This window comes from Neophocaena asiaeorientalis, unplaced genomic scaffold (genome assembly GCF_003031525.2).
Source record: "Neophocaena asiaeorientalis asiaeorientalis breed wild unplaced genomic scaffold, Neophocaena_asiaeorientalis_V1.1 scaffold322, whole genome shotgun sequence".
NCBI lineage: Eukaryota > Metazoa > Chordata > Mammalia > Artiodactyla > Phocoenidae > Neophocaena > Neophocaena asiaeorientalis.
The window spans coordinates 656092-669472 of NW_020185329.1; the positions used below are offsets into that span (position 1 = coordinate 656092).

General features: G+C 44.2%; 1 protein-coding gene across 1 annotated transcript in view; it reads left to right on the forward strand.

Annotated features, from left to right (window-relative positions):
• The first annotated feature begins 1211 nt into the window (after window positions 1-1211).
• The window catches only part of SETBP1 (SET binding protein 1), a 358181-nt gene continuing 346011 nt past the window's right edge, over window positions 1212-13381 (forward strand). Inside the window, 1 exon segment of the mRNA XM_024734710.1 lies at window positions 1212-1697. Within this exon segment, the coding sequence (XP_024590478.1) occupies window positions 1212-1697 (486 nt within the window).

Genomic DNA, 13381 nt, shown 5'->3' on the forward strand with positions numbered 1-13381 from the left:
GGGTGGCCCCAGGGCTTGAAGTTTTTCTCTTGAGAATGAGCATTTGGGCTTTCTTTTGAGCTTTAAAAATGAGTATGAAATTGGGAATAATGGGACATGGAGTGAATAAGGGTGAAGGATAGTTTAGCTGATCCTATGATGGTTTGGTGAGGAGGAAGGCAGAATAAAAAATCCTGGGGGGATTCCTGGCACTTCCAGAGGCCTGTGAAATGCTCCCTCTCTCCCCTCTCTTTTTTGTTGTCATGTAGACATACGGCACTTTATTTAAGGTCTAGGAAGGGAATTAAAACTGTCTCGGGTGACTATTTTTATCTAAATGAGGATAATGATTAAATAACTTTTGTGTTAGAAACATTTTTAGCATTTGTTTTGCATTAATCACAGCATTAGAAGTAATTTCTCACTGAACTCTTTTTGTTTTCCTTTTACAAGCCTTCACCTAAGCTTTGCATTTGTTTATTTTAAGAAATAAAGACAAGACTTGTGCATGATTAAAATAATTCATAGTGAAAGATAATAAAGGAAGAATGGTCCAGAAGTTCTTCTTCTGAGGGGATGGAGAGATTGGCCCAGGCAGCCCAGGGTTGTGTTCAGCTTTGCAGACTGTTCTTCACATGTGAGAGGGAAGTTGTGCAAGAAGCCAGCCAGATGCAGTTTCCACAGACCTGAGCATCAGCACTTAGACCTCCTTTCATTATGGTTGGCTCTGATGATGACTCAGCCAGCTGTGGCTTTAGTATAAGAAGCATCTAGCTTGTTACTGGACTGGAGGACTCACCTCTCTTATCTTTATCCTTGGGCCCACAACCATAAAAATTAATAACAATTCAGTGGAAGGCTGTGTGTGTGCGTGTGTTTCCCCCTCTGCTCCAATATAATATAATTTGGGGATGTGCACTTTCTGGTTTGATTTCTTTCCAGTCATTTTTTTCTGATGCCATAGATAAGTGAGGTGGGATGGGGCTTCTGGAACTTAGTTTGAGTTACCTTTGAGGTCATTTTCCTTCCTGCCATGGCTAATTATCTCTCTGCTTCTCAGTTGCAGATCTGATCCCTTCTGAACAACCTCACCGTGTCTCCATCCCTGGGACTCTGAACCCAGCAGCTGGACCACTTTCTCCTTGGAATTTTGGCTGCCCTTTCTTCTCACCTTTCCCTTTTCCCTTTTCCCCATCCTCCTCCTGAGAACTCTTGGAGACTGTAGGATTGTCATGGAGTCCAGGGAAGTCTTAAGCGGTTCCCGGCAAAGGGGGAGCGAGTCGGAATTCCTGCCGGTCTCCTCAGCCAAGCCCTTGACTGCTCCTGGCTGTGCAGGGGAACCTTTGCTCTCTGCTCCGGAGACTGGGAAGGGGATCCCAGTAGGCGGAGAACGCATGGAGCCAGAGGAGGAGGATGAACTGGGCTCAGGACGGGATGTGGATTCCAACTCCAATGCAGACAGTGAGAAATGGGTGGCAGGAGATGGTCTGGAAGAACAGGAGTTTTCGATCAAGGAGGCAAACTTCACAGAGGGGAGCCTGAAGCTGAAGATTCAGACCACGAAGCGGGCTAAGAAACCCCCAAAGAATCTGGAGAACTATATATGCCCACCCGAGATCAAGATCACCATCAAGCAGTCTGGGGACCAGAAGGTGTCCCGTGCTGGGAAAAATAGCAAAGCCACAAAGGAGGAGGAAAGAAGCTACTCCAAAAAGAAGGTAGGGATCCCTGTTGACTAGGTTTTTTCTGTTTGTTTTTGCCATTTTATCCTCAAACTTTAAGGGTCTATTTGCTTATTACTTAATTATTTATAAATTACTAATCTCCTTGGTGGCATACTTAGGACCTGCAGAATAAATGTCTGTGATATCTTGGTATAGTATCCAATTTATAATTATGGATACTATCGACCAAAAACAAAACAAAACAAAGCAAAAAAGAAACTACTAGAATTATAATTGTGAAAGTTCCTATTTATTGTGTAGCAGCCAATTGGCTGGGTCAGATCTGGCTAAGCTGTGACAAAATTTGAGAGTGTTTTTTGTTTATTTTTGCTTTAATATTTGCATTTGTTCTCACAGTCAAGAGTAGGATGTTGAAAATTTTGGTCAATCAGAACAGTCAAGAACAGTTTTAACCTCCTTTTGGTTTCAATCACTGCTGTAAATCTTTCTACAATAGATAAATCACTTACTTGACTGAGGAAGCCCAGTCTTTGTAGTAAATGAGGCTCTTCTAGGGCTGAGAGATCATTATCCTGGAAGCCAGTGGTGAGCTTTAGAGCTGGAGAAAGGGAAGGGGTAGGGGACTGGCATGAAGCTTTATCTAACAAACTGTAGACTTTTAAGATTGAGTGTTGAATGAACTTGGTACATGGTCATTTTCCTCATAAAAGTCAATGTGGCTGTGGAGCTCTCTAGGTGATTTAGTGATGTTCTTTGGTTGGGAATGTATGGATCTAGGTTTCATTGTATTTATTTTGTGTCACAGAGGGTTACAGAGACCTCCCTTTCTGGGAGGGGTGTGGCACTCAGCTGTGATAGCAGAGGGCTGCCCTAGTCTAGAAAGTTTTTGTTTCCAAGAATCTCTGGGTCTTGTGAACAGCTCTGAAAGGAGCCCTCTTGCTGACAGAGTTTTGCAGTTCTAGGTAGTAGATGTTAACCAGAGTCTTTGTTAACTCTTTCCCCCACATAATTTTTTGGACTCTGGACATGATGGAAGATAAAATGGTCTATATGAATGAACCTCTCTCCTTTATAGCCCAGAGATAATCTGTAGTGTTTCTGTTGACAGTGGTTTTTGAACTTTGGGGTAGTCATTTTCAATAAAGCTGCTAAGGATCATGTTGTTTCTTTAGTGTAGGGCTTGTGCCCTTCCTTATGCTAGGCATTTTGGCAGATTTGTCGAAGTTAAAATCCAAAAACTTGGACTAGAAGAGACATTTCTGGGTGACCAACACCCCCAGTTTGCTGAGACTATCCTGGTTTTTAAACGGAAAGTCCTGCATCCAGGTTCAGTCCTGGGCAAGCCAGGGCAGTTGACCATTTTACTTTAACATTTGGACCACAAAGGAATCTTTACAAATTGGTGGTGTGTTTTTATGTAGCTTTCCCCTCTCCCCTCCCCATTTACAACTTTGTGATGCTTTCTGGGTTCTCTGTCATAAAACCAAGGATTATCTAGATGCACATGGAAACTTTTGAGGTTTTTGCAAGCAAATGCAAAGAAATGCAAGCAGGCTCAGAAAGTTAGCCTTTGCTTTGGAGTCGGGTCTCTTCAGCTTTGAAAATGAGTGTCTTTGTCCCTGGTCACTGAGATGGCACAAAGAGTGTTGTTGGATTTTTGTGTGGGTGACCAGTCTTGAAAACTGTGGTAACAGTTTTCCCTCCATCCCCATCACTGCCAGAGTTTGAGTAGCAGCCCACAGTTTTGGGTGTGCAAACCCAAATTCACTATCCTAGAAAGAGAGTAAGTTGTCCTGGTCAGTACTACTTTCCTAAGGCCATAAGATTGTTCCCAAATATAGGCTTCTGTCTATTAGAATGCCCCAGAATAAAACTCTGGAATTTGTGACATGGGGATGATTTCAAAGCTGAAATGTGTAATGGACCTCCACTCTCATATCTGAAATTCTCAGGCTGGTCATTCTCACCCAAAAAGTTGGATGCCCTTTTGTGCTTTATTGGAAAGAGAGAAGAAATTGCTTCTTTGAATACGTGACTTACCAAGTATGCATTTCTAAGCCTGAGCAATTGGAGGGGGAAGAAAGGAAGGAGAAAGGCTGAAATTCAATGTACAGTGCTGTGTTATGCTGGCACTGTAATGGGAATATCTATGAAAATTTTAAATTGTTAGAAGCTTGCTTCATACTGTACTCCTTTATTCTTCCTATGTTATGCCTAGAGCTGATTCTTTCCAGAGATGAACGAATAAAGTTATCGGTACTGGGTCTTAATCATTTGATAGATGATAGGAAGTTCTCTGATCTCTATTGGAATAGAATGTGAACTTTATTACTCTTCAAGTGCCTGTTGTTTTGCAAACAAGGAGTAAGCAAAAGCTGGAGCTGAGGTGGAGAGGTGGAAACCTTGGCTTACCATTTGTAGGGAAAAGTTCAGTGGAATGAGCTTGCAGAATTTATTTATTTGTATGAATGGGAAGTACATGATCAGTAATTTGAGATAGGGAAAAGGATGAGGATGGCATTTTGTAAGCATCAGATCAGTGTCTCACTCTAAAACTAGTCTTCTGGATTTTTTATTTTGAGGCAGGTTGCTCACTGAAGAAGTGTACATGGAGTGGCCCCTGGGACTCAGGTCCTTTGCTAAGAGCTTGGAAAAAGGCTCTGTTGAGCTGGTGCTTGAGCAGGTGGAGATGCCTAGTTGGGTATCACCTGATCATATATGCTGACTTAGAGCAGGTTTGGCAAACTGTAGTCCGTGGGCAAAATCCAGCCCCCCGCCTATTTTTATACAGCCCACAAGCAAAGAATGGTTGGGAAAAAATCAAAAAGAGAATAATATTTTGTAAGATGGGAAAATTATATGAAATTCAAATTTCCCTGTCCATAAATACATTTTTATTGGAATGGAGCCACATCTATTTATTTACATTTCGGCTATGGCTGCTTTTGCACTTCGACAGCAGAGCTGAGTAGTTGTGACAGAGAGTGTATGGCCCTCAGAGCTTAAACTATCTGCTATCTAGTTCTGACCAAAAACACTTGTTGACCCGTGACTTAGGGGAAGGACAGTGAGTTTTAGGATAACAAGGATTTTGTTTTATTTCATTTTGTTTTGAACGATTCAGCCTCCAAACTTGGAGGCTGGGTAAAAATGAGCATTAATCATTATGTGCTTTTCTTGTTGTTTTTTTGTTTTTGTTTGTTTTACTTTTGCAGACCAATCAGTTTTGTTCAAGTCATTGTTTGACAGCCTTTGGCAAAGACAGCTTATATTGGATCCCAAATGATTTGCTTTCTCATTGTTTTTTGTAAAAAGAACGTTCTGTAGGATAATTATGGCATTCCTTACATATCACAGCTAGTTTTCTGCTACTTCTATCTGTACACGTTCTACTGCTGTGGGGTGAGGAGATGTGGGGTGAGGAGATGTATGTGTGGTATGCTTAAGAGCTTTATTCCAAATTTCAAACCTAGGCCCAATCCTCCAAACTGGAGAGTTGTTACAGATTTTCAGGTAACAGCGCCACTTCAGTAGTAGGATGTTAGGAGGGGCCCATGAAAATACCACTTAATTGGCTCAAGGATGCGTGGACTCTTCTAACCAGCGGACAGATCACCTCCCTTCCATGTAAACTTAGGATGGCACTTGAGATGCTGCCTGGAAGAGGGTTTATGATGAATTGATTTATGTGAGGTGTAAGAGCAGCATTTGGTAAGAAGTGGAGGCTGAAAAGAGAGCTGAGAACATATTTTAGGGCCTCAGAATTGTCCTTTGGGCAGGTCCTGAGTTGCAGATGGATGATCCCATAAATGCACCTTGCTCTTTATCACAGCACCCATGTTGTTGCATCTTAGACTGACTCAGGTAAGTGGTATAATAACTTAAGCTTCCTCTACTTTCCTTCTAGGTCACTCAATAAAAACAATAGAGAACATGAGAATGAGTCTCTAGAAGCAAGTTCGGGTATAACACGTGAACTTAAAATGTTCCAACAGTGACAGGTTTTTTTTTGTTTTTTTTTTTAACATCTTTATTGGAGTATAATTGCTTTACAGTGGTGTGTTAGTTTCTGTTTTATAACAAAGTGAGTCAGCTATGCATATACATATATCCCCATACCTCCTCCTTCTTGTGTCTCCCTCCCATCCTCCCTATCCCACCCCTCTAGGTGGTCACAAAGCACCGAGCTGATCTCCCTGTGCTATGCGGCTGCTTCCCACTAGCTATCTGTTTTACATTTGGTAGTGTATATATTTCCATGCCACTCTCTCTTTGTCCCAGCTTACCCTTTCCCCTCCCCGTGTCCTCAAGCCATTCTCTACGTCTGCGTCTTTATCCCTGTCCTGCCCCTAGGTTCTTCAGAATTATTATTATTATGTTTTTTTAGATTCCATATATACGTGTTAACATACTGTATTTTAAGACGCTCTCAGCTGGGCAGAGTTTAGCAGCTCTCCTCTTTCTGAGGACTTTCTGTGGGTGTCAGGACACCCACCAGGTTCAACGGCGTGAGAAGGAGAGGGTGTTCTGAGACAAGCACTGTACAGTGATCCAGGGTAGAAAATGTGGTGTGGTTATCTGCACCAACTGTCTTTGTGACTCTGGATCTGGAATATAACCTTGCTGAAGCCCTGGTTTCCTCATCTGCCAAATTGAGATGCTAGTTTCCACATGATATAACCCAATGTAAGATTTTAGGAGAAAATGGGTAATTTACAGAGCACACGTCATAGTAATAGTTCCGATTTACTGAGCCATGTGGCAGACCCGCAGCTAGCTCTTTTATCTGTATTCACTTTCTCTACTAGTCCTATTACAGTCCTGTCGGACAGATGGTATTTATTTATTTTTATTTATTTTATTTTACTTTATTTTTTTTGCGTTACGCGGGCCTCTCACTGTTGTGGCCTCCCCCGTTGCGGAGCGCAGGCTCCGGACGCGCAGGCCCAGTGGCCATGGCTCACAGGCCTAGCCGCTCTGCGGCATGTGGGATCCTCCTGGACCGGGGCACGAACCCGTGTCCCCCACATCAGCAGGCGGACTCTGAACCACTGCGCCACCAGGGAAGCCCCAGATGGTATTTATTTACAGATGAGGAAATTGAGGCTCAGTGGCTTCAGATAAGCAGGAGCAGAGTTGGCCTTTGAAGTCAGTTCTTCTAGACTGTTTGGCCAATACTGGAGTCCAGGCCTCAAGTGCCCACACGAGACAGGATTTCTGGGAGATGAGGATCCAGCATGAGGGCATTTCTCTCCCACTTTCCCATATTGGCGAGGATGGCAGGATCATAACCTGGCCTGCTGTTTTAAATTCCAAGTGTTTCAAAGCCTAATGAGTTAGAGTATTATTTTTTCCTTTATTGTGCTTATGGATTGTTATTTGCTTCTATTTTGTTTCCTTAGACTTAATGTTCCCCTTCCCCCAGCTTCATCAGGAGAACCTATTTTCTCTAGCAGCAGAGACATCAACCTCATATTCCTCAGGGCCTGCGATGGTCCTAGGAGCATGATCAGGATTCCTTCTTAGTAACCCCATGTAGAACATCATCACATGTGTATGGAAAGACCCTGTATTCTCTTTTGAGCACTCATAACCCTCTCTTGGGAAGTCTGATAGGTCACAAATTCATGTACTGATACTTCAAATAGCACCTTCCTCGTGTCAAACACACAAAGTATGGGAGAGAAAAAAGGCTTTTTAGGTGATGTAGATGGGAAGCTAGTCTGGCATCAGATTGCAGAGAGTGATGAATATCAAATAAATGAATGGGTTTGCATTTAATTCTATAAGTAATGGAAGCGCTCAGCAGGCTTTGAATTGGGGAAAGGAAGGGTTGGGGGTCCAGGGAACATGATGAAAGTGATGTAGGGAAGAGAAGCATAAAAGGAGAGTCTTGGTAGTACAGTTGTCAGTAAGGAGGGCTGCACCAGGGTTCTCCATTTACCCTGTAAACTGCTGAGATGCACATTTCTCGCCTGACCCTCTATGGGTTATAGCATTTTGGAGGGGCTGCAGGAGGGAGGGCATGTTGGGCAGGGGATGAAAGGTGGCTCAGATTGCTGGACCTCTGGTGCTGCACCCATTTCCATCTCCTCATCCACTCTGATGGGTGGTCCTGAGCATCCAACAGAGAGCCTTCCACCCTCCTTAGGGTTCAGGCGTCCCTCCCTCGCCATCATTTGTGCAGCCCCTTCTCTGGTCACTCCGAGGTGCATTGCTTGGCTGAGGGCTTGCCCTCCCTTCCTCAGGGTATGTGAATGTGGTGCTTTGAACTCCTGGGAGTATATGAGCTTCTTACCCTACAACACCCTCAACCTGGCTGGGAGAGCAGGTCTGGTCAGCATTTCTTCACAAGAAGCTGAATTTCCCCTCTCGTTTAATTTTATATTTTCTCTCTATAGATTTTTTTTAAAAGCAGCACCATTCCTATTTATTCATCAGAGTGCCTGAAAATTTTGTTTCCTGATAGGTTTCTCTATAGTTATTTTAGAGTTAAAAACCTTTTCCATAAAGTAATTGTATCTACCGAGCAACAGGTTACATTTGACATCTGGAGTTGGTGTTCGGGAAAGAACACTGGACTTGGGGACAGGAGCCCTAGGTACCAGCTCTGCCTCTGTTATTAACAGCTTCAATAAGAATGCTTTACCTTCCTGGATCTCAGTTTTTGCGTGTTAAAAAAAAAAAAAAAAAAGAAAAAAAAAAAAAAAAAAAAAAAAAAAAAGAGAAAGAAAAAGAAAACAAACAGCTTTTGACCTCTGAAGCCTTATTTCTCTTCCCAAAACTGGAAACTTCAAGAGTCATTCTGTTAGATGAGGCAAGACTTTCTCTTTAAGAAAACTAGTTACTATAAACAAAATTTTTGACCTTTCTTCGGGACCCACTGTTCTGTTATCAGATTGTTTCCTTTTTGCCCCAGTGTCAAAAGGCCTAAAATCGTGGGAGCAAATGTCAGAGTTGAGCTTAAAAAGTGGTGAGATTTATCAGACTTGCATTCCATGAAGATATTCTGGGAATGTTTGGTTCCCGTCTTCCCTCCTTGTGTGCTTCTTGTTTTCTTCCTGTGTTTGGGATTCTCTGGGGGTTTAAAGCATGGTGCTGGCTCTTTTCCTCTTGGTACTTAGTTTCATTTTGGACTTCAACAAGGAACATCCTTTGGTGAACTCCGTGCCATTGAAGATAAACCTGTCAGAGTAAAAGCAAGAAAATTGTGTTCTCGTCTGGTAGAGAGTCATTCATTCCCTGAATTGTTCAGGTAAGAAATAAGGGATCTGTTAGAAAGAGTACCTGTCCTGAGAGTGGATTTGAACTCAGATCCCCTGATTCTAGAGCAGGTTCTCTGCAGAGAACCTGCACTAGAACCTGGGCTCCCTATAACCTTAAGCAAGTTACTTAACCCCTTGAAACAGTTTCCTAACTGTGAAAACCAGGATAATAGTAGCATCTCTTTGCTTGTGTCTTGTGGAGATGAAAGTGCCTGGTGCGCTTAGCACAGCACCTCACTCAGTGTGCATCACCTTTATTCCCGTTCTGCCTCTCTCTCTTCCAGGTCACCCACAGGACCCTCCTCAGTACAGTCACAGCTAGGTACACAGTGACCTGCAGTTGTGCTGGGTGCCTAGGAGGGGTGGGCTGTCTAAGAAGCCATGTGTTTCTTTAGGCTGATCCTGTTTTAATACTGCTCGTGGCTATGTTGAATTGTGTTGGCTGGGTGGCGGTGCCAGTGTCTTTATTTCTGATGCCTGCACAAGCATCTACTAATAAAGCATGCCACTAATGCTTTTTTTTCTTGGTGGTGAGAATTGGTATGGGATTTATTTAGAGATGATTCAAAGGTCTTTTATCTCTGTGGTCACTTATCTGCCAAACCAGGATTGCTGCTAAGCTCAAAGCATGACTCAAAATGAAACTTTCGAAGTAGTGTCATAAGAACGACCAAGTGGGGTTCAGCTGGTGCTTCCTTGCACCCCTGCCATGCTCCCAGCATTTGCAGAGTCACCCGCCCTTCTCCATCATCCCAATTCTACATCCTTGAAAAGTCCTCTCTTAAGGCATTTCCAGTTGACCTTCAGTTGCATTGCCTTTTTTTATTTTTAATAAAAGGCAAGAGAAATAATCCTGTTTTGCCCTTCTCTACCCCATCCTTTGGGTCTTCTGATTCCTGCAACTCTAAATGAAAAACATCCCACCTTCCAAACACTACAATGCAGGACATCCCAGGATGTCCCTCTCCTGCCTTTCTTGTTCATGAGACATGAGTCACTTTGGTCAGGAAGTCGCTGGGTCTGGTTAAGGGTTTCCTAGGCAGAGAACATGGGGATGTGGCAGTGAGGTTCTCAAAGCCTGGGCCCCAGGCATTGGTTCAGGCTCCTGACTGCCTTACATACAGAAATCAAACACATGAGGCAATGAAGCCTTGTGTTATAGGGGTTTGGTTTATCCACAATAAGCTAAAAATTCGTGTTATAATTTTCACATGGCCAAGTTACTTTGGGGAAATGGTTTCAACTCGTTTGGTCCTCAGGGTGACTTGACTTGGAAGGTGGCATTAAGACTCTGCTCCCCGCATGCCCACAAGAGGAGCCAGTGGCCAGAGGAAGAGGCTGCCAGTGGGAAGGCAGAAACTCAGTAGAGCCAGGTTCCCAGGAGGTGTGCAGACAGACACAGCATGCAAACACCCACATGGACTAGCTGTTGTATGCAGTGTGTGCAGGAGTCTGAATTATGTGCTGTCTGGCAAAGCTGCAAGCCCTTGGTGCAAGCTGAGGCCGCATTCAGAGCATGTCAGAACACAGATAGCCAGCCCAATCCCTGGACTGAGGGCAGGTTTGGATGACATAACTTCTAGGGCTCCTTTCCACCTTCCATAGTATTCCATTGGATCTTGGCCTATGAAGGCAGGGGGCCTCCGTCTGTACCTGGAGTGTGCCTTTGCCTCTGAAGTCCCAGGTTTGTTTCTTTTCTTGCCTGCCCCTCCCTCCTCAGACTAACTTCCCTCACCTCCCCACCAGCCTCTGACCTCACCAGGGGAAAGAGTGGAGGCCTTTATTGACTCTGAAAAATCCAAGCAGTTCCCATCTTGGTACCAGGCCCTTGAGGCCATTTGATAATCATCATTTGTATCAAATGCGGGTTGCTTCAGTGTGTTTTTCTAGACCTTGTTTATGGTGTTTTTCCCACAGTGTCTTTTTCGGCCCTCACAAGTTTCTAGCCAGTTTCACAGTTGGGGTGGGGTGGGGGAGGATTGGTGGAGGTGGAGCAGAGTGGGTAGAGAATTCTTGAAGGGACAGGGACAGACAGCAGTTCTGTCCTTCAAGGTGGACCACCATGCCTTGCCAATAAGAAGTAATCATTTGCAGATATGAATGTGCCCGGGAACGTGGGCAGCCTTTCATGCCAGGCCAGTTAGTTCATTTGTTCAGTGCTGTGAATGAGAACCCATTCACAACACTAAACAAATCGGGGGTTTCAGCATTGTTCACAACAGACTGTATCTCTGGAGAACAGCCTTAAAGGAGTGGATCATGGGTGTGGTTAAAGGAGATCTATTTGTAGCATACAGTGGGAATCTCCGTGATTTCTCCATCCTTGTCCTTTCAGGGGAGCAAGAGGTGGACACGGGTTTATTTGGCTGTGGGGCTCTTTCTTGCACCATCAGGTTCCTGAACTTCCCAGTCTTCCCACTGGATTATTGCCATTGAGTAAGCGGCAGGGCAGCATCACGCTGGGATATGGGTGCCGTTGGGTCATGAAGGAAGGCAAGATCAGGAGATCCAGAAAGGGTCTGAGAACCAGGAGTTAAATCTGACACAGGCCAGAATCTGGCACCAGGTCAGGAGGCAGGCGAAGGCCAACCACAGAAGCTATGGGTCAAAAGGAAAGAATGGGCCCACAGTTGGGTCACACTTCCAGCATCATGGACCTCACTGAGAGTCAGAAGATCCTCTGAATATTTCCATTGCAGCCTCGCTCATAAACAAACAGAAGACACCTTCCAAAATCCCTCATGGACAGTTATTTGCCGCTGCTCAATGGCCCTCAGGGAGGAGGCTCGCTGCTACCTCTTGAGGCAGCTCTGGTTTTAGTAAAGCTCTTTCTTATGTTGCACTAAAATCATTCTTTTAAAGCCTAAATATTTCCAGTTCCTGAAACTGTTCCTGGGATTCCATCGTTTCCTGATGCCAAAGCACCTTGGTTCCTATGCCAGGAATGCTACTTTGTCAGTGTCCTTCCTAAAAGGCAAGTGGGGAGGGCTCACAGAGCAGAGGACAAAACTGGAAGGTGGTCTGGGGCTGCAGGGGACTGTGCCCTCCTCCGCTCTAAGCGTAGTATCTCTATTAACAGGATCCCGGGCTCTGTCAGCTTTCTGGCAGCTTCATCATTGTCAGTGTATACTGAGCTCAAGGTCAAGGAGACTCCAATTTAATATTGCCTTCTGCTACTTTTGCTGGTCCACATCATCACATCCTACATACAGTGGACTCTGGGCCAAAATGCAGGTGTTTGCATTATCCTTCTTATCATTTCTTTGTGCATAGTTCTAGGCAGGGATCTGAGTCAAATATTAGTCAGATGGTCTAGTTAGGGTCTGTGGACTACGCAGAAGGCACAGAAATAGGGCAACTTTGAAATGTAGATGCCCTCTCACTCAGAGTTTGTCTTCTGTGCTTTCGTACTGGGGCATCCCTAGATGGTTCTGCACCATCTGTGAACCTGCTTTCTCATTTACATAGTGGCCTTTTTGGATCTAACTAAAAAAGTTTTAAAAGTGTGTTATCAAAGGTAAAGTATTTTCTTCTCGGTTACGGTGTAAGCTCTCTGAGGACAGAAGCTGTGTCTTTTATTTCCTGGCCTGGGTGTTAAACAAGTTCTTGTTAGCTCTGTGCCAATGAAGGTAGCTCTATGGAAAAAACTCTCTTTTCTATCAAAACAGCTTCTGCCTAGTCAGCCCTGTATATTTTGCATTGGTTTTTTAGAAACATCTGAAACTTTTCATCATGCTGCCTTTTCTGTGCTCCCATCCAGATATACCATAGAAGAGTTGAAGCATCTAAATTCGACATGAATCTACAGAGTTGTAGGTTGTGTTCAGCATAAATGCTGTGTGGGGTATAGACAGTTCTTATTGGAAGAATTGATCTCAGAGCATTTAGGGTAAAACCCAGGACAGTACAACATACTGTCAAAATGAGTGTTTCAGATAGTGCATAGTGTGGAAAATTGGTAGCAACCGTCACGTCTGCCCAGTACCTTTACAAAGGGTTTGCATCGCCCAACTGTGACCTCTTTCTGGTTTGTTTTTGGGATAGTTCCATGAAGCAGCTGTTATTCCTCCCTGTTTTAAAGACTGAGGGAGGGACTTTGAGGGTTTTTAATCTGGCTTGCCCTAGGTTACAACTAATTTACCAGGGGAGAGGGAGTGGAGAGACTCAAACCTTCATCAGACCCTTGGTCTCTTGGTTTCTAGCAGTAGGATGCCATCGTTGAATGGTGCACTTTAGCTGGTCCTGCTGGTACCTCCTCAAGAGAGAATAGTTGAGTCCTGTGCAGCTCACCTAATTGCTCCTCCTGCATGTTCCCAGTCTAGGCTGTGGGTGAACCTGGGCATTGTAGCTTCATCCCGGAGACCTACAGCCACCTCCCCGCTGGAGAACATTCCTCATCAGGGCATGGCAGCAGTGAGACGTGGTAAGAAGTGATAGCTGGCAGTACATGCA